The sequence below is a fragment of the Trematomus bernacchii genome, unplaced genomic scaffold (genome assembly GCF_902827165.1).
Source record: "Trematomus bernacchii unplaced genomic scaffold, fTreBer1.1, whole genome shotgun sequence".
NCBI classification, from domain to species: Eukaryota; Metazoa; Chordata; class Actinopteri; order Perciformes; family Nototheniidae; genus Trematomus; species Trematomus bernacchii.
The window spans coordinates 606,572-627,797 of NW_022987419.1; the positions used below are offsets into that span (position 1 = coordinate 606,572).

General features: G+C 38.8%; 3 protein-coding genes across 3 annotated transcripts; all 3 read right to left on the reverse strand.

Annotated features, from left to right (window-relative positions):
- Positions 1–604: 604 nt before the first annotated feature.
- Positions 605–5,805, reverse strand: LOC117489963 (aurora kinase B-like). The gene is made up of 9 exons (XM_034139566.1): positions 5,727–5,805; positions 3,875–3,913; positions 3,597–3,678; positions 3,471–3,516; positions 3,167–3,355; positions 2,327–2,465; positions 1,954–2,102; positions 1,662–1,836; positions 605–1,211 (listed from the first exon to the last, which is right to left on the reverse strand). Exons 1-9 carry the CDS (start codon positions 5,730–5,732, stop codon positions 1,038–1,040), a joined length of 999 nt encoding a protein of 332 aa, XP_033995457.1. The 5' UTR covers positions 5,733–5,805; the 3' UTR covers positions 605–1,037.
- Positions 5,806–13,128: 7,323 nt separating this feature from the next.
- Positions 13,129–17,388, reverse strand: LOC117490366 (aurora kinase B-like). Its single transcript, XM_034140086.1, has 9 exons — positions 17,293–17,388; positions 16,333–16,371; positions 16,055–16,136; positions 15,935–15,980; positions 15,631–15,819; positions 14,800–14,938; positions 14,469–14,617; positions 14,179–14,353; positions 13,129–13,728 (listed from the first exon to the last, which is right to left on the reverse strand). The coding sequence occupies exons 1-9, from the start codon at positions 17,296–17,298 to the stop codon at positions 13,555–13,557; spliced, it is 999 nt and encodes a 332-aa protein (XP_033995977.1). The 5' UTR covers positions 17,299–17,388; the 3' UTR covers positions 13,129–13,554.
- Positions 17,389–18,614: 1,226 nt separating this feature from the next.
- On the reverse strand, positions 18,615–21,170 carry LOC117490303 (F-box/LRR-repeat protein 12-like). The gene is made up of 3 exons (XM_034139993.1): positions 20,944–21,170; positions 20,736–20,811; positions 18,615–19,957 (listed from the first exon to the last, which is right to left on the reverse strand). Exons 1-3 carry the CDS (start codon positions 21,042–21,044, stop codon positions 18,899–18,901), a joined length of 1,236 nt encoding a protein of 411 aa, XP_033995884.1. The 5' UTR covers positions 21,045–21,170; the 3' UTR covers positions 18,615–18,898.
- Positions 21,171–21,226: the final 56 nt, after the last annotated feature.

Below are 21,226 nucleotides of genomic sequence, written 5' to 3' on the forward strand. Positions count from 1 at the left end.
CGCCTCCGAAGAGACTGGAGCCTTAATCCAGCGCACCGCTCGGCCATGCTACCGTGCGGCCATAAGTGATCAAGTGCGGATTTTGTTGCAATTACGTAACAATGATTTAAATGTTATGAATTACTTTTCACATTTGGAACAATTCTTCCGTCTAATCTATTTTTAAGGAAATCTCACCTACACATTATTCTGTGAGCATTTCTTTGTGTTCCCGTAACAGTCAGTAGATGGTAGCAAATTACCTACAAGCAAGTTATACCGAGAGGTTTCACTCTTGGACCTTTATGAAAATGTTTTTCAGGATACGCTTATAAATGGGCAAGAATCTCAGCGAATCTCTTACACCAAGTTCTGTTTTGGTAGGTTGAACTATCAAAACCTGTTGCAGCAGTAAATCCTACCTTCATACATCAACCAATGGTCAGTTTTGTTTTTAACTAAACGCTTTTTGCTTCATATATGTAAATAAGGTTGATACAAAATAAAAAATGCTTCAAATTAGTTGGATGAACAACTTTGTAAAACTGTTTAAAAAGCAGAATATCACATTTGTTATGACAAACTGTTGGGATTGGCAGAATGACAAAAACATTTAGATCATCAATTACTTAAATGTCAACCCATGGTTTTAGTTTATTTATTAGAAATTAAAAGCATAGCTTGAGGGAAAATAAAACATGCTATCCAGCACAACCCTCAAACGATTAGAGAAAAGTCAGCTTCAATCAGTCCAACAGTAGTACTTTGGTGTCAACACTGATACAGAAAGTCAAAATAGAACTGTGTACATTTAAAATAAAGAAAACAAAAAGGTTCAAGAAGGAAAAGACCATAGAAACACCTCTAGATAAACATAGATAAGGACATCACACTGTACAAGAACGAAAGTGGGTAAACCATCCCAATACCAATCATACAATGTGCTGATATAATGGCAGTTTGAAGCCCATGCCATTGACACCAAAACATGCTGGCCCAGTCTCTTGTGGAGGACAGATAAAACACCCCTCAGTGGGAGGTAGGCAGGCGAGGCGGGCTCAGGATTGGTTCCCAGGGCAGACGGGTGGTAGGACTCTGCGAGAGTTGGCACGCACCCATGTGTGCTCAATGACACTCTGTAGTGGGAGACGATTGACGGGGTTGTGGCGAAGCAGCTTGGAGATCAGGTCCCGTGCACCGTCTGAGATGTTTTTGGGGAACTTCAAATCCACCTGCAAACAGTAGGATATCATCTATTAATGAAATCTGAACCATGACTGGTGTAAAATAACCTTTGACTTTAATTAAAATCAGTCAAGGGACAGTTTCCCCCAAAACAAATATAGTTCACCTGTAATGCTATTACTAGATTGTTTTGGCGCATTTGTGTTGGAGGTATCGGCAGTAGATATTTCTGTCTTTTCTAAAATAGCACAGCAAATTGGAATACAGGAAAAATATGTATTTTTGAGTTTCGGGTAGACCGTCCCTTTATGACCTCAGCAAATAATTTGTTGCTAGTCATTGCAGAGATTTAAGTCCTAATGTGGTCATGACATGCTCATATAGAGGGAAAACCTTAAAGTTCATTTACAGATGGTTAAATACATTTCTGCCAGGTGTTTCTCTCAAACTTTCCTATAGAAAAGATTACTCAACATTCATATTTGTCCAACACCAACCTTCATAATTCTTTTGTATGTTTCTGGATGGCTGGCAGTTTCAAAAGGTGGGTTCCCGACCAAGCATTCGTAGCAGAGGACCCCGACGCACCACAGGTCCACCTTCTCACTGTGAGTGTGACCCTCAATCATCTCTGGAGGGAGGTAGTCCAGAGTCCCGCACATTGTTTGACGTCTGGAGAGATTTTAAAACAAGAAGTGAGCTAAGAAAAGCAGCAACAAGCATCGTGTGACTCACCAGTATTGAGACAGTTCTGATAAAACACAGTAGAACTTTATATTGGATCCTCACCTTAGAGAAGGTGCATGGACGGACCATCCAAAATCGGCAATTTTCAGCTCTCCACGAAAGCCCAGAAGCAGATTCTCTGGCTTGATATCACGATGAATCACTTTCCTTTCATGGCAATACAACAGTGCGTCCGATATCTCCTCCATGTACTAAAAATGTAAAGAGGTTAACTTAATAGACAAGACTTTAAAGAATACTTATTTTTCAAGATAACAAAAACTAAATTGTAGATATAATTGTCCATCGGTCAAACTTCTCTTTGAACACAGGGCACAGCGAGGATTGAAGGAATTAAGAATTCCAAAACTAGGTTCACCGACTAAACGATAACAGCGCAAATAAAATGCCTTTAAGAAGGAACATCATATCTTACTGTTGCAGTGCGCTGGTCATCAAATGTTCCACATCTCTGTAGCTCCTTGTACATTTCACCACGTGGGGCGTACTCAAGCACCAAGAACACCCTGGTCTCATCATAGAAATAATTGTAGAAGCGCAAAATGTTGGGGTGCCTGAGGAGAAAACCGAGGGTGTTATGAGGAATCTGTTAGTCTTTGTTTTGAAAACAAATTAAAATACATTTCAGGTCAGCATGTTCGTGGCAGAAGATACAAAAATCCTGTTTGAGCAGGTTTAGTTAAAGGTGGGGTAGGTAATTTTGGAGAAACCAGCTCGAGTGCGCTGGAATTAGAAAATACACAGCCGGAACAAATCTGCCACTTCCTTACAGAGCCCCTCCTCCAACACACACGAACGCGCACATGACCAATGAGGGCACGAGATAAGTTTGTGCACAGATGGAAGGCTGACAGGCAGGTAGGCCATCCAGTTATTTTAGCCGGGCCGGCTAAAATGATTGGTCGTGCTTTTTACAGTACTACGGCTTCCACAGATGACATTTTTTTATGGATTTTTTGTCAAAGCACTTAAGATATTCATTGCTATCGGGATGTTAAGAGCATTCCATGGAATATAACAAAAAGTGTATCTCGAGCCGGTTCCTCAAACTTACCTACCCCACCTTTAATAGATTTTATGTGAAACTATAATAGCAATCACAAAGCTTTAAGCACATTCAACCTACAAATAATTTTCTGAGCATTTTGTTATGTTCCTGTAACCCTTGGTAGATAGTAGCAAATAACCTACAAGGAAGTGATACTGAGAGGTTTCATTCCTTGTCATTTATCAAAATGTTTTTTAGGATACTCACTTAAGATGTGACTGGATCTCAATCTCCCTCCTGAGTTGATGCTCCACGCCTTCCTTCTCCATCTGTGACTTGAACAACACCTTCAGTGCCACGACGGCCTGCAGCGACTTCACCCTCGCAAGGTAGACATTTCCAAATTTGCCTTTCCCCAGAGGTCGACCGATGTCAAAGTCCTTGATGGAGATTTTCCTTATGAAAGTAAAAAGATGGATATTTATACTCATTTTAACCACTTTGATTTGGGAAAGCATTACAAAAAACACAACTGGCAACAAAACGTGACATTTTTAAGAGTTATACGTACTTTGCGACTGCACTGGAGGGTGAGCCAACACACTCTCGCCCTGGGCCTGAAATAATAATACAATTGAAACTGGAACATTTCTTATGGTTTTTGAATGTTATTTATAGAAGAGGCGGGTAATGTTACCTGTGATGGCCTTTTTGTCCATCTCTGCTCGTGGTTTCACCTGAACGCGCTGTGGGCCTGCCACCATGCTTGGGGTTGCGAACTGTTATACAGAAGCAAACACAAATAATAAGAAACCCATTGTTAAAATGTTGTTCCAGCCAATAATAGTTTCTGATCTATTTTGATACCAATATTGGCATGATAAATGGTCAGTTGTAGTTTAATTTATTAAATATTGCTTGATCCCAGCGGGAAATATATATGTATATATTTTGTTTACAAATTTGACATCTTACCGCTCCTGTGAAACCGTTGGAGTCATCATTTTCCTTATTCTGTAAAGAAATAAATACAGCAATCACATTAATTTACCATACAATTGAACTTAATGCATATTTTCTTGTCATTCAGACTCTAAACTGAGGTGAAAGTTTAAACCTATATGCTGGAAGACTCCAAATTGGAAACAGATTATTTTTTAACGGTGCAATTGAATTTTTAAATGTCCTTTTTTAACTATTTTCCCACGTCGTAGTGAACCTCATTTGATCACAAACTATTTCAGAGAGCTCAAATTAAAGATGTGTACAGTAGGGCTGAACGATTAATCGATTTTGAATCGAAATCGCGATTTGAAATGATGCGATTATCAAATCGCAAAGCCTGCGATTTTCTTTTAACTTTTTTTTTCTTCTTGTTTGTCAGTCATCCACACCAATCAGAAGTGCTGTGCTCCACATGTACCAGCCATTGTTAACCAATCAGAAGTGGCCCATGATAGGTGATAGACAGTAGGGCTGTGCGATTATGGCAAAAATCATAATCACGATTATTTGGGTCAATAATTGATATCACGATTAGATTTTTTCCCAAAATCGTGCAGCCCTAGTGTACAGTTGGATATACAGTTCAGACAATCTGTACTACTGCAGTGGATTGTGTGTTTTTTGTATTATAGTGTACATTTTCAGCAACACGTTGGAGAAGATCTGCTGTGTTTGATATTGATGCACGGTTTTACTACGTTGTATAAAGATAACAAAGGGAGGCGCATTTATTGTCAAATATATTCTAACACCAGATGATTGTCATATTCCTAGTCACTGCATGCATTATTTAAATAGCTACAGGTGTTTCCTCTGGATTCCGTATGTAGGCTACGTTTACATGATGTAGATTACAGGGGTGTCAAACTCAAATACACAGTGGGCCAAAATTAAAAAATCGTTACTAGTCGAGGGCCGGACTGGTTCAATGTTTATTGCAAAACTTATTGAAATTAACTTATCGCACATATTAAACCTGGAACTAACAAAGCTTAAATTATTGCCTATAAAAACAAAATTAAACATTAAATAATCAGTTGCATTCCTTTCTTGTGGCTCTATCTGCAGCTTTTCCGAGTCATTTCTAATGATTACATTTTTCCACAGGCCAACAACAGCTTCAAAAAAACAATTTCCCTCAAAGAAAAAAACAAACATGCCCTGTTGTCGTGAGAGAAAAAGTGCAGTAGGAAACATCCATTGAAAATCAGTTTGCTGTTCTGTGATGCCAGTTCAAGCCAGATACTTGGCATCTCATCTCGGGTGCAAGTTCATCAATGTTTGGGCTCAGGCTCTGAGCTGAGGAAACCCTCAGGATTGAGTGAAGGTGTGCGTGCAATATACCGGCGGGCCAGATCTAATAGTAATTCAAAATTATCCTGCGGGCCGAAATTAAATCCACCAAGGGCCTGATTTGGCCACCGGGCCTTGAGTTTGACACATGTGATGTAGAAGTTTGTTTTTTTCAAAATGAGAAAGGTCCAGTAGGCCATTGCTACGATACAATAAATTGGCTCCCCTGGTCTGAGGTTGGGTGTAATGCAGGGACTATGTAACCTACTAATCCGGTTAATTTGGATTAAACCACAGTTGCTATTGTAAATATTATCTACGTACGTTAAATACGGCTTTTAACAGAATATAACGTGGCGTCATGCTAAGTTAGCTTAGCAAACCCAACGCTAAAATTAGCTAACTTATTTAGCAAAAATCTGTTCCCTTTTACACCATTCAGAATTGGCGTATTACGAATCTTTTGTTGCCCTGATCCAGTACACGGTCTTATTTCTCTATCAAAGATTTAAAAAAAAAATAGATTTACCTGCATTGTAGAGAAGGATGGACCGGGATGGAGGTATAAACGTTTTAGTAAGGAAACCCCAGAGTTACTATTTGAACTCTCTCCGCCGCCAACGTCTTTAAAAACTGTCTTGCACGCACCTGATTGGCCAGATTTGTTGCATGTGATTGGTTTACACTGACGTCATTAAGACGTCGACCCGCCCTACTGGTTCCCTTTGGCCGAGGCTCCACGGGAACGAAAACGGGTTGTATCCGTCTATGATAGTTCCCTACCTATTTTTAGAGGAGTGTCCTATCTTCTCGGTACATTACTTTTGTTTTCTTCATAAGCTTGGCACCTAATATAAACAGTTTATGGCCTGGCCACATGAACCTAATCATATTCATATTTAATACAACTGAATAAATGTGTTATATATCAATATATTTGATAATCACATTACACGTTTTTTTTTCTGCATAAATGTCTGTCTATCAATCAAAACTCATTGAGTTTTATCCTTGTTGAACTCTGAGGTTGAATGACTAAAGGGAAATTTGTTATTTCTTGTTATTTGGCGACATCCAGTGGTTTGAATGATTAATGCAGCAAGAATAATCCACATTTCATTTACACATTCACTCATTAATCGATGTGATTTGTGTGTTTAATTGAATAAGGTAAACAAAACTTGTGATATTATGAACTGATCTAACAATTAAATTGTTTCAGAAGTTAGCGAGGCTAAGTAACGAATAATGTGTGCTTTCACATTATAATGTCATTGTAACCTTGCGAGGTGATTGGCTCTGTTCATTGTTAGTCGCGGCGTGATTGGCTCAGGTCCACTCTACATTAGATAACGAGTATAGATTGGATGATGATATTGGAAATTGGATTTTGACAGAGAACAAAAAAGATTGTGGCAGCGGTGGGATTTGAACCCACGCCTCCGAAGAGACTGGAGCCTTAATCCAGCGCACCGCTCGGCCATGCTACCGTGCGGCCATAAGTGATCAAGTGCGACTTTGAAAAAAAATGTCAAATGATCAGATTTAGTTGATTACGTAACAATGATTTAAATGTTATGAATTACTTTTCACATTTGGGACAATTCTTCCGTCTAATCTATTTTTAAGGAAATCTCACCTACACATTATTCTGTGAGCATTTCTGTGTGATAACAGTGGTGATGCTGCAACACCACGTCTCATAAAATGTTATTGCTCATGGGAAATATGAATTATAATAAGTACTCATTTATGCTGCCATTCATTCTCTAACAAAAGTTTTTCCCTCTTTTTCACCAGGGAATCATGAGGATCTCATTTGCTTGTTTGCTGTTGCTTTCTGCTACAGTGAGCTCTCAGAATGAGCCTTACACAAAGTTTATAAATCAGCACATCAACGGGGGAATGTCTGTAAACAGGTGTGACCAGGTGATAGGGGAGAGAAGGATCACCAACGGTGACAGTAACAGGTGTAAAGATACCAATACCTTCATACGAGCAAACACCAACCAAGTCAGGGCAGTATGTCTGCTTGCAGGAGAGCCATATGGTGACAGTTTGACCAAAAGCCTCCAACCCTTCGACATTGTCGTCTGCACACTGAAGCAACGAGAGACTGTACTTTATTCTCAATATAATAAAATACATTTAATAGCTATATTGGGATTATTGTGGACAACATTGCGATTTGGGACTGCAATATTATAATAAAAATGCTTTCATGGGTATACTTGCTTGGTTATCGAAAGGAAAAAGCACAGACTACTGATCATTTTAAAAGGTTTATTTCTCGAGAAATTCATAAAAAAACTAAAGTAACATAAGTTCAAAAACTGGAACATTTGTAAAGCACTGTTTTCAAAATAACAATCAAATAATAAATAATAGTTAAGAAAATTAAATGAATAACAACAAAGATATCCTCTATCAAACTAATGGCATTTATGCTAACTACTTTGGGCAGATTTCTCAACAGTACAATGAATATCACCACTGTTTCCTAATGTGTGATACATTACTTTGGAAAAGGCATGGTTTATGTGGGAGAAAAGTTTGTCTGATATAAATAAAGTATAAAATATAACGATGTATGACAACAATGTATAACGTCTTTTCAATTTAAAAATGGAAATGTAATTTAAATGACCAAAAAACTGGATCATCTAGTGATTTAACTTTACCGCTTTAACAATGTTAGTGTTGTTGTGTGTTGTGATTGCGACAGACGCTCCTCACACAGGTCCCATGAGCCAATCTTTCCCCTATACCTCTGTAAAAACCTGTCATGTAGTGCAGCGCCTGCCATTACGACAGTGATATTACTCTATCTTTATAAATCTTTAGTTGTTAGGCATTCTTCTTACTTTTCACTGTTTCAGGGGCTGGTACAAATGTGTTGTGTTGCTGCGTACTGTAGCAACATTTGTTTTTCAAAGTTTGGTCTTAGTCGAGCTTAAAGCCAAAGTATCATTACACAACAGAGGTCATGTTTTATTTGGCCAACAGTTCAGTGTCCTTCTGATTAGCGTTAGCATCCATTTCCACAAGTCTCCCGCTCTTCTCTGCACAGTAAGGTGACCAAACGCAGCATAACAAACACAGACTGATGAGTCGGCTATGCATCATGTGGGTACATATTGATCAGAATGCACAAACAGTGAATACGCTGTCACATTCACACACACAGTTTTTTATTTTCAACTAAATCATAGCCTTTTGGTTATATAATCGCACAGGCTCCTATTGCAACTGTGATGCCTATTAGATTAATATGCAGGCCTAAATAACTGTAATGCTGACTGAAAAAGCTAGACTCTTTACCAAAGACATTTAATGAGTATTAATTGTGTAAAAATGGACATTGTACAGTATACTTGATCCTCAGTGTAAGTGCATTATGTCCTATATTTTTGCCCTTTTTCCTGTAGCCCATACTTTGGACTGTGAATCAGCCAATTGTATCATTAGTTTGTTGTCTGATCATACTGTGACTACAGCAATGTTCATTTCACTGGGTTCAAGGCTTTACCGGAATAAACTTGAACTGTGATCAGCAAACATTTAAATAAACCTTCTGCCTTTGCTCCAAACGGCGTGTCAACATGTTTGAGACGATGTAGCCCTCAGCAGATCTAGGCGTATTATCGGATGTCATCATATGCCGTTGCCATGGCGACAGATCACTTGCCATCACACAATGTTTATGTTCCTGCTGTAACACCTATAGAAACTGTCTGATTGGCCCGAAACTTCCCACGTTTGCCCCCGGCCGAGTCCGGAAAGCATCTACGTGACGTGTCGACGTGCTGACAACAGCGGACCTGCACGGAGCTTTAATTGTGTTTATTATTAAGACATCAGACTCCAGAAATGAACTGACAGGGCTTACAGGATATGAAAAGAAACGAGAAAGAAGTCTGAATAGGTCGGCCTCCTCAGTGAAACCATACAGTATGCAACTTGCTCAAATGTTGGAGCAAAGCAGTCTTGCACCTGTACCAGAAGATGGCAGCAGAGTGAAGAGAGACAGAGATATACTGATATCCAAGTTGAGTCAGAATTGGAAATACAAGTGGTACATACAGAGCTATATTGGGAACGTAGAAACACAAAATTAGAAAATGAAGCAAAAGAAGTTGCTTTAATCAGAAGTAAGTCTTTAACATGAAGATAATCACATCGGACCCTGTAGGAATTAAACTGCAGATTTGTAGGTTTGCCATGAGTGTTTCTTTTTATACATTTAGTCCAAACTAAGGGAATAATAATAACACTTGTTTGGATCCTCTTTGCTTTTGGCCTCACACAGTTACTACTTTATGTGGGGACCAGTTCTTACTCCAAACAACACATTACAATTGACAATGTTTCAAACACTATCTATACAATTTTAGCTTGCAGTACGTTCTACCTGGATGAGCGACAGAGTTTCAGTTTTCTTTCTTTTTAACTGAAACTCATAAATAACCTCTACAGCCTGATAACGGCAGATAAGGTGAGTTTTTATATATATACACATGTTTTCTCTTATCTGCCCTTTTTTCCCTGATGGGTCAGTATTTATTTTTGCTGTTTTTGTTCATAACACTCTTTGCTGTGTTGTTGTTGTTGATGCTACAGGAGTTCAGAGTGCACTTGCTGTTTGTGTGGTTATTTATGAATAAGTGGGTTTAGGCCTGCCGCTGCATGTTTGAGATGATGTATTCCTTCCTGTTTTTGGCGCTCTGCAGTCTGCTGTAGTGCTTTCTTTTTCTTATGCATATTGATAAAAAAAAAAGGTGCACTGATAATGTTTGATGTGACCGAATAGCTATGAAAATGTGTGATGTCATATTTATGATATTTGCATTGTTTCTTTTTTATGTGAACATAAGTATATCTAAAAGTTCACTACTTTATTAAAAGAGTGAAAAATGTCTTATCAGTCCAACACCCAAGGATATTCAGTTAAATATGGTATACAAACTGAAAAGAACATTCCCACGTGGGGGAAAAAAATTCTCCCATTTTGGCATGAACAATTAATTATCAAAACATAATAATTATTTATTTAGAATATCAGACATACAACATGTTTGTCATAAAAATAGAAAAGAATGTTGTGCAAAGTGATCTGTTTTGAGGGTATCAACCATGTGCCCTTCAACAGCTAAAGATCTACAAGCATCCATTTACCTCAACTGTATTGTTCCTATGCTGCATTTACATGATAAACACTACCTCCTGCACACTATAGGAGACAGGCCTTTGGACACTACATAATGCTAATACACTGTACTGGCTAGAACACAGTTTATCATACAGTGTGGTGTCCCGGGCCGTTCAAGATCCCAGAGACACAGTCTGCAGACCGGTCTGCAAAGGCGTTCGGTTAAGTAGTTAAACTTCCCGCTGCCCCAGAACTGAAGGAGAAGGAGCAATTCTTCCAGCAGCTGGCCAAAGCCCCGTCTTTTGAGAGGTGTGTGGGTGACGTGTGTCATATATTTGTCAAGATGCCATTTGGACCCAGGACTACATCAACAGTAAGCTCGTCCCATTCATCTGTGCCCAATTGTGTAGGGTTTTGTATAATTTGTCCCACTCACTTAGCTATTTGTTATTTAATATGCAGCATTAGTACTTGTATTATGTATTTTCATTTGTCTGGTTCTGATTGAAAGGTACAAACGCATCTTCGGTATATAAGTTTCACTATTCAGTTGGCAGTTACACCTGGAGTAAAGCTTATGAAGACCAGCCAAATTACTAGTTGTATTCTTTTTGTCTTCCCTAAATAAGAAAGTGCACCATGAATGTAAAGTGTGCCAGAAATCTGATTTTATTGGAATATATTTTTGGACAAAAGATTAGCTTTGAATGGACTTGTGAAAAGTGCTCATTTAAGCTAAAACAAACATACAACATGAACTGTATTTCAAACAAAATGCATGATATTTGTAGTTAGAAAAGTTAAAGAAATAGCAATTTTAGATTGGAGTAATTTACTTTGTTGTAAGGTTTGGGTTCATTCATTGTTTTCTATTAAAATATAAGTTGTAAGAATTGTAAATCTAAGAATAAGTAACTTTTGATGGATAGAAATAATACTTTTAATAAACATTCCAATTGTATTTGTATTGGAATAGTATATGGCTCTGTACTCTCTTTTTTTTGTTACCTTCTCTTTTCTCATTTCATGTGGGACGGTGGCTATCCTTGCATTGAACAGCCATCTTGACCTTCCATCAGGAGCCACTGCATGGGAAGGTGCAGAGCCGACAGCCAACAGCACTCTGCTGAAGCCCCTGCTAAATAAAGCGGCCTTTGGCATGATGGAAGTACAATGGAGGCGCCTGTTGTTGATGCCCTGAAGGTAGAACATGCTTTTTGGTCCTTTAGTTGTAACAGGTTAACTGAACAACATTTGTTTGACGTCTGTTTAACTTTAGCTTGCAAATGTAAAGTGTTTTAAATACCTTTGTGTTTTAATGTCAAGTAAAAGGTGAACATACATTGACCTAACATGTTAAGCTTTTAAAAAAAAAACTATTTGGGTTTTGTTGCATGACCAGAGGCCTTTACTTCTAACAAGTTAAAACCCAGTACTTCTGCACAGTTACAGATAAATATGTTACTAAGATTTTTTTATAATAGAATAAGAATAGATTCCAGATATGGCTGCGTAGGGTTGTTTAAGACGATCTTAGAACAGACATTTGGTTATAGTTTCCACTGGGGACTTCCTCATTTATTTGTCAATCTACTAAACCAACTAGGTGATACCAAAATATGGTAGCTGTGTCAAGAGACACGAGTCTATTTTCTATCCTTTGTAGCAGAAGGTAGCACAAGTGTTGTGATGCTTTAATCAACTGAACGTGCAACGTTTTTTTATTATGGCATTGGCAGCAGAGATTTGTCACATTTTTCCTGGGCGCAACCCACATACTCAGCTCTGCTGCTCATCCCACAGATGCATGTTCCTCACAAATGTGGCACCATTTGAAAGGTAAATAAACAGGTTTTCCAACGGTAAACATTTATTGACAAGAAGCATTGTTACTGCAAATAAATAATCTACCAAACACAGATTTCCTTACTTTTTGTGTTAAGTTTATATCAAATACAGCAAATATCTTAATTCATACAAAAGTACTTATGTCCCATATTTTTATGCATCATAATGTTTTATAATTTAATATTGTGTCAATTCCTCATGTACGCATCACTGTTGAGAAGCGATGTGTGCAGTGGTCTGGGAAACAAGCAAAACCACAGGACGTTGGAGGTGAGTCGTGCAAAATGTTATTTAGTTATCATGTTGTGTCATGTATATATATATATATAGTGCGGCCATAAGTGATCAAGTGCGACTTTGAAAAATATGCCATATGATCAGATTTTGTTGCAATTAAGTAACAATGATTTAAATGTTATGAATTACTTTTCACATTTGGGACAATTCTTCCGTCTAATCTATTAAGGAAATCTCACATACACATTATTCTGTGAGCATTTCTGTGTGTTCCCGTAACAGTCAGTAGATGGTAGCAAATTACCTACAAGGAAGTAATACCGAGAGGTTTTACTCTGGGATCTTTATGAAAAAAAAAAAAAAAAAAAAATCAGGATACGTCTAATAATGGGCCAGAATCTAAGCGAATCTCTTACACCAAGTTCTGTTTTGGTAGGTTGAACTAGCAAAACCTGTTGCAGCAGTAAATCCTACCTTCATCAACCAATGGTCAGTTTTGTTTTTAACTAAACGCTTTTTGCTTCATATATGTAAATAAGGTTGATACAAAATTAAAAATGCTTCCAAAATTAAAAATGCTTCCAAAATTAGTTGGATGAACAACTTTGTAAAACTGTTTAAAAAGCAGAATATAACATTTGTTATGACAAACTGTTGGGATTGGCAGAGTGACAAAAACATTTAGATCATCAATTACTTAAATGTCAACCCATGGTTTTAGTTTATTAGAAATTAAAAGCATAGCTTGAGGGAAAATAAAACATGCTATCCAGCACAACCCTCAAACGATTAGAGAAAAGTCAGCTTCAATCAGTCCAACAGTAGTACTTTGGTGTCAACACTGATACAGAAAGTCAAAAATAGAACTGTGTACATTTAAAATAAAGAAAACAAAAAGGTTCAAGAAGGAAAAGACCATAGAAACACCTCTAGATAAACATAGATAAGGACATCACACTGTACAAGAACGAAAGTGGGTAAACCATCCCAATACCAATCATACAATGTGCTGATATAATGGCAGTTTGAAGCCCATGCCATTGACACCAAAACATGCTGGCCCAGTCTCTTGTGGAGGACAGATAAAACACCTCTCAGTGGGAGGTAGGCAGGCGAGGCGGGCTCAGGATTGGTTCCCAGGGCAGACGGGTGGTAGGACTCTGCGAGAGTTGGCACGCACCCATGTGTGATCAATGACACTCTGTAGTGGGAGACGATCGACGGGGTTGTGGCGAAGCAGCTTGGAGATCAGGTCCCGTGCACCGTCTGAGATGTTTTTGGGGAACTTCAAATCCACCTGCAAACAGTAGGATATCATCTATTAATGAAATCTGAACCATGACTGGTGTAAAATAACCTTGGACTTTAATTAAAATCAGTCAAGGGACAGTTTCCCCCAAAACAAATATAGTTCACCTGTAATGCTATTACTAGATTGTTTTGGCGCATTTGTGTTGGAGGTATCGGCAGTAGATATTTCTGTCTTTTCTAAAATAGCACAGCAAATTGGAATACAGGAAAAATATGTATTTTTGAGTTTCGGGTAGACCATCCCTTTATGACCTCAGCAAAAAAATGTTTGCTAGTCATTGCAGAGATTTAAGTCCTAATGTGGTCATGACATGCTCATATAGAGGGAAAACCTTAAAGTTCATTTACAGATGGTTAAATACATTTCTGCCAGGTGTTTCGCTCAAACTTTCCTATAGAAAAGATTACTCAACATTCATATTTGTCCAACACCAACCTTCATAATTCTTTTGTATGTTTCTGAATGGCTGGCAGTTTCAAAAGGTGGGTTCCCGACCAAGCATTCGTAGCAGAGGACCCCGACGCACCACAGGTCCACCTTCTCACTGTGAGTGTGACCCTCAATCATCTCTGGAGGGAGGTAGTCCAGAGTCCCGCACATTGTTTGACGTCTGGAAAGATTTTAAAACAAGAAGTGAGCTAAGAAAAGCAGCAACAAGCATCGTGTGACTCACCAGTATTGAGACAGTTTTGATTTGACAGTAGAACTTTATATTGGATCCTCACCTTAGAGAAGGTGCATGGACGGACCATCCAAAATCGGCAATTTTCAGCTCTCCACGAAAGCCCAGAAGCAGATTCTCTGGCTTGATATCACGATGAATCACTTTCCTTTCATGGCAATACAACAGTGCGTCCGATATCTCCTCCATGTACTAAAAATGTAAAGAGGTTAACTTAATAGACAAGACTTTAAAGAATACTTATTTTTCAAGATAACAAAAACTAAATTGTAGATATAATTGTCCATCGGTCAAACTTCTCTTTGAACACAGGGCACCGACTAAACGATAACAGCGCAAATAAAATGCCTTTAAGAAGGAACATCATATCTTACGGTTGCAGTGCGCTGGTCATCAAATGTTCCACATCTCTGTAGCTCCTTGTACATTTCACCACGTGGGGCGTACTCAAGCACCAAGAACACCCTGGTCTGATCATAGAAATAATTGTAGAAGCGCAAAATGTTGGGGTGCCTGAGGAGAAAACAGAGGGTGTTATGAGGAATCTGTTAGTCTTTGTTTTGAAAACAAATTAAAATACATTTCAGGTCAGCATGTTCGTGGTAGAAGATACAAAAATCCTGTTTGAGCAGGTTTAGTTAAAGGACACCTATCATGCTATATTTGAACAATATATTGTAGGGCCATACCTATATAAAGTATATAAATATAGTTTTTTTTTTCAAAATACCAAACAGATCCTGCATTTTAGCCATGCCTCATTTCGCTCCATTTTGCTCTTTCCAGCCCTGTTTTTGCAGGGGGCTGATTCTGTGAGCTGCATTTTGGCGAATGGTTAGGTGGCGCGATAGTCTGTTGTGAACGAGCGCGCTCCCCTCACGGGAGCCAGCTCGTGCTGCGCTCCCCTCACGGGAGCCTGCTCGTGCTGCGCTCCGCAGCTAACAGCGGTTTGCTTTTCACCCAACAACGACATCCGACTCACGAAATGCTATGTTGTAGCGTTGATAAACGAAACAATTTAACAAAATTGCTAGTCAAAATACCTATACCACAGGACCTTTTTTTTTAAATTTAAGCAATATTTTTAGTGGCCCGAGCGGGCAAGTGGAAAGTACGTTATGCTGGCCCGGAGTGTCTAAATAGTGCTTCCGGGCCAGTGGGCCATTTATAATGTTGAGCCCTGAAATGTTTTTTAGGATACTCACTTAAGATGTGACTGGATCTCAATCTCCCTCCTGAGTTGATGCTCCACGCCTTCCTTCTCCATCTGTGACTTGAACAACACCTTCAGTGCCACGACGGCCTGCAGCGACTTCACCCTCGCAAGGTAGACATTTCCAAATTTGCCTTTCCCCAGAGGTCGACCGATGTCAAAGTCCTTGATGGAGATTTTCCTTATGAAAGTAAAAAGATGGATATTTATACTCATTTTAACCACTTTGATTTGGGAAAGCATTACAAAAAACACAACTGGCAACAAAACGTGACGTTTTTAAGAGTTATACGTACTTTGCGACTGCACTGGAGGATGAGCCAACACACTCTCGCCCTGGGCCTGAAATAATAATACAATTGAAACATTTCTTATGGTTTTTGAATGTTATTTATAGAAGAGGCGGGTAATGTTACCTGTGATGGCCTTTTTGTCCATCTCTGCTCGTGGTTTCACCTGAACGCGCTGTGGGCCTGCCACCATGCTTGGGGTTGCGACCTGTTATACAGAAGCAAACACAAATAATAAGAAACCCATTGTTAAAATGTTGTTCCAGACAATAATAGTTTCTGATCTATTTTGATACCAATATTGGCATGATAAATGGTCAGTTTTAGTTCAATTTATTAAATATTGCTTGATCCCAGCGGGAAATATATATGTATATATTTTGTTTACAAATTTGACATCTTACCGGTCGTGTGAAACCCTTGGGGTCATCATTTTCCTTATTCTGTAAAGAAATAAATACAGCAATCACATTAATTTACCATACAATTGAACTTAATGCATATTTTCTTGTCATTCAGACTCTAAACTGAGGTGAAAGTTTAAACCTATATGCTGGAAGACTCCAAATTGGAAACAGATTATTTTTTAACGGTGCAATTGAATTTTTAAATTTCCTTTTTTAAACTATTTGCCCACGTCGTAGTGAACCTCATTTGATCACAAACTATTTCAGAGAGCTCAAATTAAAGATGTGTACAGTTGGATATACAGTTCAGACAATCTGTACTACTGCAGTGGATTGTGTTTTTTTTTGTATTATAGTGTACATTTTCAGCAACACGTTGGAGAAGATCTGCTGTGTTTGATATTGATGCACGGTTTTACTAAATTGTATAATGATAACAAAGGCGCATTTATTGTCAAATATTATCAAATATATTCTAACACCAGATGATTGTCATATTCCTAGTGACTGCATGCATTATTTAAATAGCTACAGGTGTTTCCTGTGGATTCCGTATATAGGCTACGTTTAAATTATAACGTAGAAGTTTTGTTTTTTCTAAATGAGAAAGGTCCAGTAGGCCATTGTTAGGCTACGATACAATAACGTTGGCTCCCTGGTCTGAGGTTGGGTGTAATGCAGGGACAATGTAACCTACTAATCCGGTTAATTTGGATTAAACCACAGTTGCTATTCTAAATATTATCTACGTACGTTAAATACGGCTTTTAACAGAATATAACGTGGCGTCATGCTAAGTTAGCTTAGCAAACCCAACGCTAAAATGAGCTAACTTGTTTAGCAAAAATCTGTTCCCTTTTACACCATTCAGAATTGGCGCGTATTACGAATCTTTTGTTGCCCTAATCTAGTACACGGTCTTATTTCTCTATCAAAGACTTAAAAAAATAGATTTACCTGCATTGTAGAGAAGGCTGAACGTATAAACGTTTTAGTATAAACCCCAGAGTTACTATTGTATTTTGAACTCTCTCCGCCGCCAACGTGTTTAAAAACTGTTTTGCACGCACCTGATTGGCCAGATTTGTTGCATGTGATTGGTTTACACTGACGTCATTAAGACGTCGACCCGCCCTACTAGTTCCATGGATGGATGTATAGTTCCCTAATCCCTACCTATTTTTAGAGGAGTGTCCTATCTTCTCGGTACATTACTTTTGTTTTCTTCATAAGCTTGGCACCTAATATAAACAGTTTATGGCCTGGCCACATGAACCTAATCATATTCATATTTAATACAACTGAATAAATGTGTTATATATCAATATATTTGATAATCACATTACACGTTTTATTTTCTGCATAAATGTCTGTCTATCAATCAAAATTTAGATCTTTTATGGAGTTTTTAGTATATGGTGCAATTAGAAGAAAAAAAAGACAAATGATACAAAATATGTATTTGTTCAAAATAGTTTTATTCAGAACAATTTCTAATATGTATTCTACAGAGTGTTAAAATGAAAATGGTTGGTATCAATGCATCACAATTAATTTCAAAGACATACATCTTCCATGTTTTCCACTATTGTATAGGCAATGGTTTTCCCAATAATACATTAATGGTTTTCAATAACACATCAAACAGACATTAACAATTACCATTTCTTATTTCTAAAAATAAAAGTGAAACAGAATTGGGACTTGTTAAAGACTCATTTAAATATCCCTTGCTGTTTTTGCTGTCAAACCAAAACCAAAACACCTGCTTGTATCAGATGTTGATGTTTTTTCTGATAGTATACATTGTGAACCGAAGGAACAGGAAACAGGTGCCAGCGGTACGGTCCTGTTATACGCCTGCTTGTGGCTTCACCCTCTAGCTGTGACAGTTTCATAATGTGTTATTTGAGTGTGACTTAAGTTTAAAAGAGTACATATGAATAACCTTGAAGGCAGTCTTCTTATTTCATACATCAAGAGCTTCTCATTTGGTTTTCCATACAAATGTATAACGTACTTCACAATATATAGCACCATTAAAAAAAGTAAGCTTTTATTCAAGTTTGAAGAACAATGTTTGGAAAATATTCTGTTAAAACCAAATAGATATGTATGGATGTTAAACAAATTATGGCCCTGAATCATATTAAACATTTTGCTTACCAAGAAGCCAACCATTTTTTATTTGCAAAGTTGATTTACTCCTCTGGCTTTTGAGGTTGACAGATTATTAAAAGGTGGCAAAAAACAGTCTTAAAAGCCTGGACAAGTTGGTGGACTTTTTTCAGTATAGTTTATTACAATTTCATCAGTATTATACAGTAAATGTTTTGACAGCGATCCTTTTTAAAATGTTTAAATTAAAAGATCTGATTCCGATATCTGGAACCTGCTTTACTTCATTTGTGATATATTGTCGTGTCATACATATACGCATGACACAATAATAAAAACTGAAGTTGTTTGTTGTATTTATAACGCTACATAAAATGACATATGCTTTTGTGAAAGGGAACTGTATCTCTATTTGCTACTACCTGTATAAAGAAGTAGTAGAGACTTAGTCTGGATTAATCTGAACAGAGCAGTTGGTGAAAACTACAGTGCATGATGGCAGCAGGGCAGCCAGTGAGCGACGCAAACTGGGTATGGGATCGTTTGCATCTAGTGTCCTGTTCTCATCATTGCTGTTATCTCCACCTGCTGCTTCATCATTGTCCTGCTCTTCTCCTCCTCCACCACCAACACCACCACCACCCTCTCCCTCCACTACAGGTGGACACTGTGGAGGCTGGAAGATCACGTCCAAAAACTCCAGCCGGCGGAGTCCACGGAGCATCCTGCAGCTCCGCACTATCTGCATCTTGCTGAGCGTGCAGGCCCACAGGCACAGACACTTCAGGTCCTTCAGACGGCTGGCGCAGAGCAGGCCCGGCCCCACCTCCTTACCCCCTAGACTCAGCTCCTCCAGGCCCAGCCATCCTGCCCCCAGCCCGAGGGAGGCCATCTGTAACTGGTAGCCTTGCCGCCCAGTGATGCCTATTTCCAGAAACTTGAGTCTGGAGAGCCCTTCCACACCACAGACGCCCTCCTTGGCAGCACTGCTCCTGAGTCCGTTTGCTGTCACACGAAAGGTGTCGCGCAGCTCCAAGCGCCTGAGCCTCTCCCATGTTGTCAGACTCTGCAGATGCTGGTCTGTGAAAGAGGGCACGTTGTTGAGGACTAACGTATCAATGCCAATCCCTGATGGAGAGGCTTGCCCTTTTCCTTTCTGATCCCTTCTTTTCTGTTGAGCACCAACACTGGATGTGGCTTCTGGTGTTTCTTGGGAACTAGCAAGGGAAGTCTGGTTGAAAAATTCTCGCGGCAGCTCACAGCCACGCAGCTCCAGGATCTGCAAAGATGGAGGGAGGAGCTGGCAACTGGGGAGGCCTCGCAGGTCTGCGTGCAGAAGATAGAGCTTACTCAGGCGAGGGCACTTTGTGGACAAAGCTTTTAGCCAAGACTCAGACAGAAAGGTTCCTCCTCGGGCAGAAAGAAGCAAACCACGCAACCGCAGGCACCGTAGACCACAACCCAGGTACTGACGCAGCAGGAGCCAGAGTATGCGGGATGTTACCTAACACACAATGGACAGTCCATGTATGTGTTGAGTGTGGGGGGGGGGGGGAGGGAGGCAAAAGAGACAGTTTCAGTCAATATTGCACAGACACAGAACCTGTATGAACAGCATTGTCTTCAAGAGAAAACTGAACTTTTTATTTTTATTTCAGCACTACCTAATGAGGCCTAAGGAAGTAAAGGTGAACACATATTTCTGAGTCATGTCCGGACACGAAACCTCTGATAGAGGTTGCTGTTTCTTCTTTGTCTTTTGTTTTGTTTTTTACAGATGTTGTTATTGGTTTGATGTGACGTTCAACACTTTAATATACGTTTCTCAATGACACCAAGTCTCTTGAGATGGTTGTGTTAGATTTCAAAGACAGAGAGTAGAGCCTTTTCTTCATCGCTATTTGGTGAAGTGTTATAGGTACAGTACATGTGATTATAATGTATAAGAAATGGTACCTTTTTAGAGGCCACTTGCTAAGATTGCTTATAATTGTTTATTTATGTGTATTTCTATTGTGACAAGTATGTAGAAAGAACCACTGCCATACACCACAGCCTAAGATAATTTGCAATATACGTGCTTAAATTGGTCTGAGAACAAACAAACTCAACAATAGAGACTCGAATATGATAAGGTGCCATAAAACAAGAGGCGTCATTCATGACTACATGTTTGTTTCATTAATGACATGGCTATGTTCCCTAAATAAATGTAACACCACACTATGAAAGGATTAATGGAGAGAAAAAAGGTGAAGCCACATCGCCGGTAACACTCTTACCCCTTTCCATGTAGTCAGATCCACAAGTCTCCACAGTCTTTGGTCTTTAACGAGACGTTTCCATCTCTTACACACTCTAAGAAACACCGTAAAAAAAAAAATAATAACTTCATCATGTGACATAAATGAGTCACAACAAAAGACAGTTTTATTTCACAAGACGAATAACTGGTTAAAACAGATGTCAGCAAAGTTAAATGTATCTTACCTCCCGGCTCTGACAACCTCTCGTACGCTCAAAAACGACAAGACATCAATTAAGATGTTTTCTGGAAAATAGTCCAGGTTACAGGCTTTATATTCATCCATTTTGTAAACAAAACTATTAAAGCCTTGAACACGGACTGGTATCCCGGCGCACACAGGATGTGCTACCTCAGCTAGTCCCCCGGAAACATGTCCCTCCGTGGAAGGACCGAGCGGCAGTTAGTCTGCAATATCTTGAACTTCTTTATGTGAAACACACAGAAACACAGCTTGTCTCAGATCAC

Excerpts from the sequence above, each read along its gene's own strand:
- LOC117489963 (XM_034139566.1), bottom strand. Across the intron at positions 2,466-3,166 it reads GAGATCCAGTCACATCTTAA|GCACCCCAACATTTTGCGCT; the intron begins GTGAGTATCCTA and ends TTTTCTCCTCAG. Across the intron at positions 1,837-1,953 it reads GTCCATGCACCTTCTCTAAG|ACGTCAAACAATGTGCGGGA; the intron begins GTGAGGATCCAA and ends AAATCTCTCCAG.
- LOC117490366 (XM_034140086.1), bottom strand. Across the intron at positions 15,820-15,934 it reads TCCTCCAGTGCAGTCGCAAA|GAAAATCTCCATCAAGGACT; the intron begins GTACGTATAACT and ends TACTTTCATAAG. Across the intron at positions 14,618-14,799 it reads ATGACCAGCGCACTGCAACC|TACATGGAGGAGATATCGGA; the intron begins GTAAGATATGAT and ends TTACATTTTTAG.
- LOC117490303 (XM_034139993.1), bottom strand. The coding sequence starts at position 21,044 with ATGGATGAATATAAAGCCTGTAACCTGGACTATTTTCCAGAAAACATC. Across the intron at positions 20,812-20,943 it reads GAGGTTGTCAGAGCCGGGAG|AGTGTGTAAGAGATGGAAAC; the intron begins GTAAGATACATT and ends GGTGTTTCTTAG. Across the intron at positions 19,958-20,735 it reads ATCTGACTACATGGAAAGGG|GTAACATCCCGCATACTCTG; the intron begins GTAAGAGTGTTA and ends ATTGTGTGTTAG.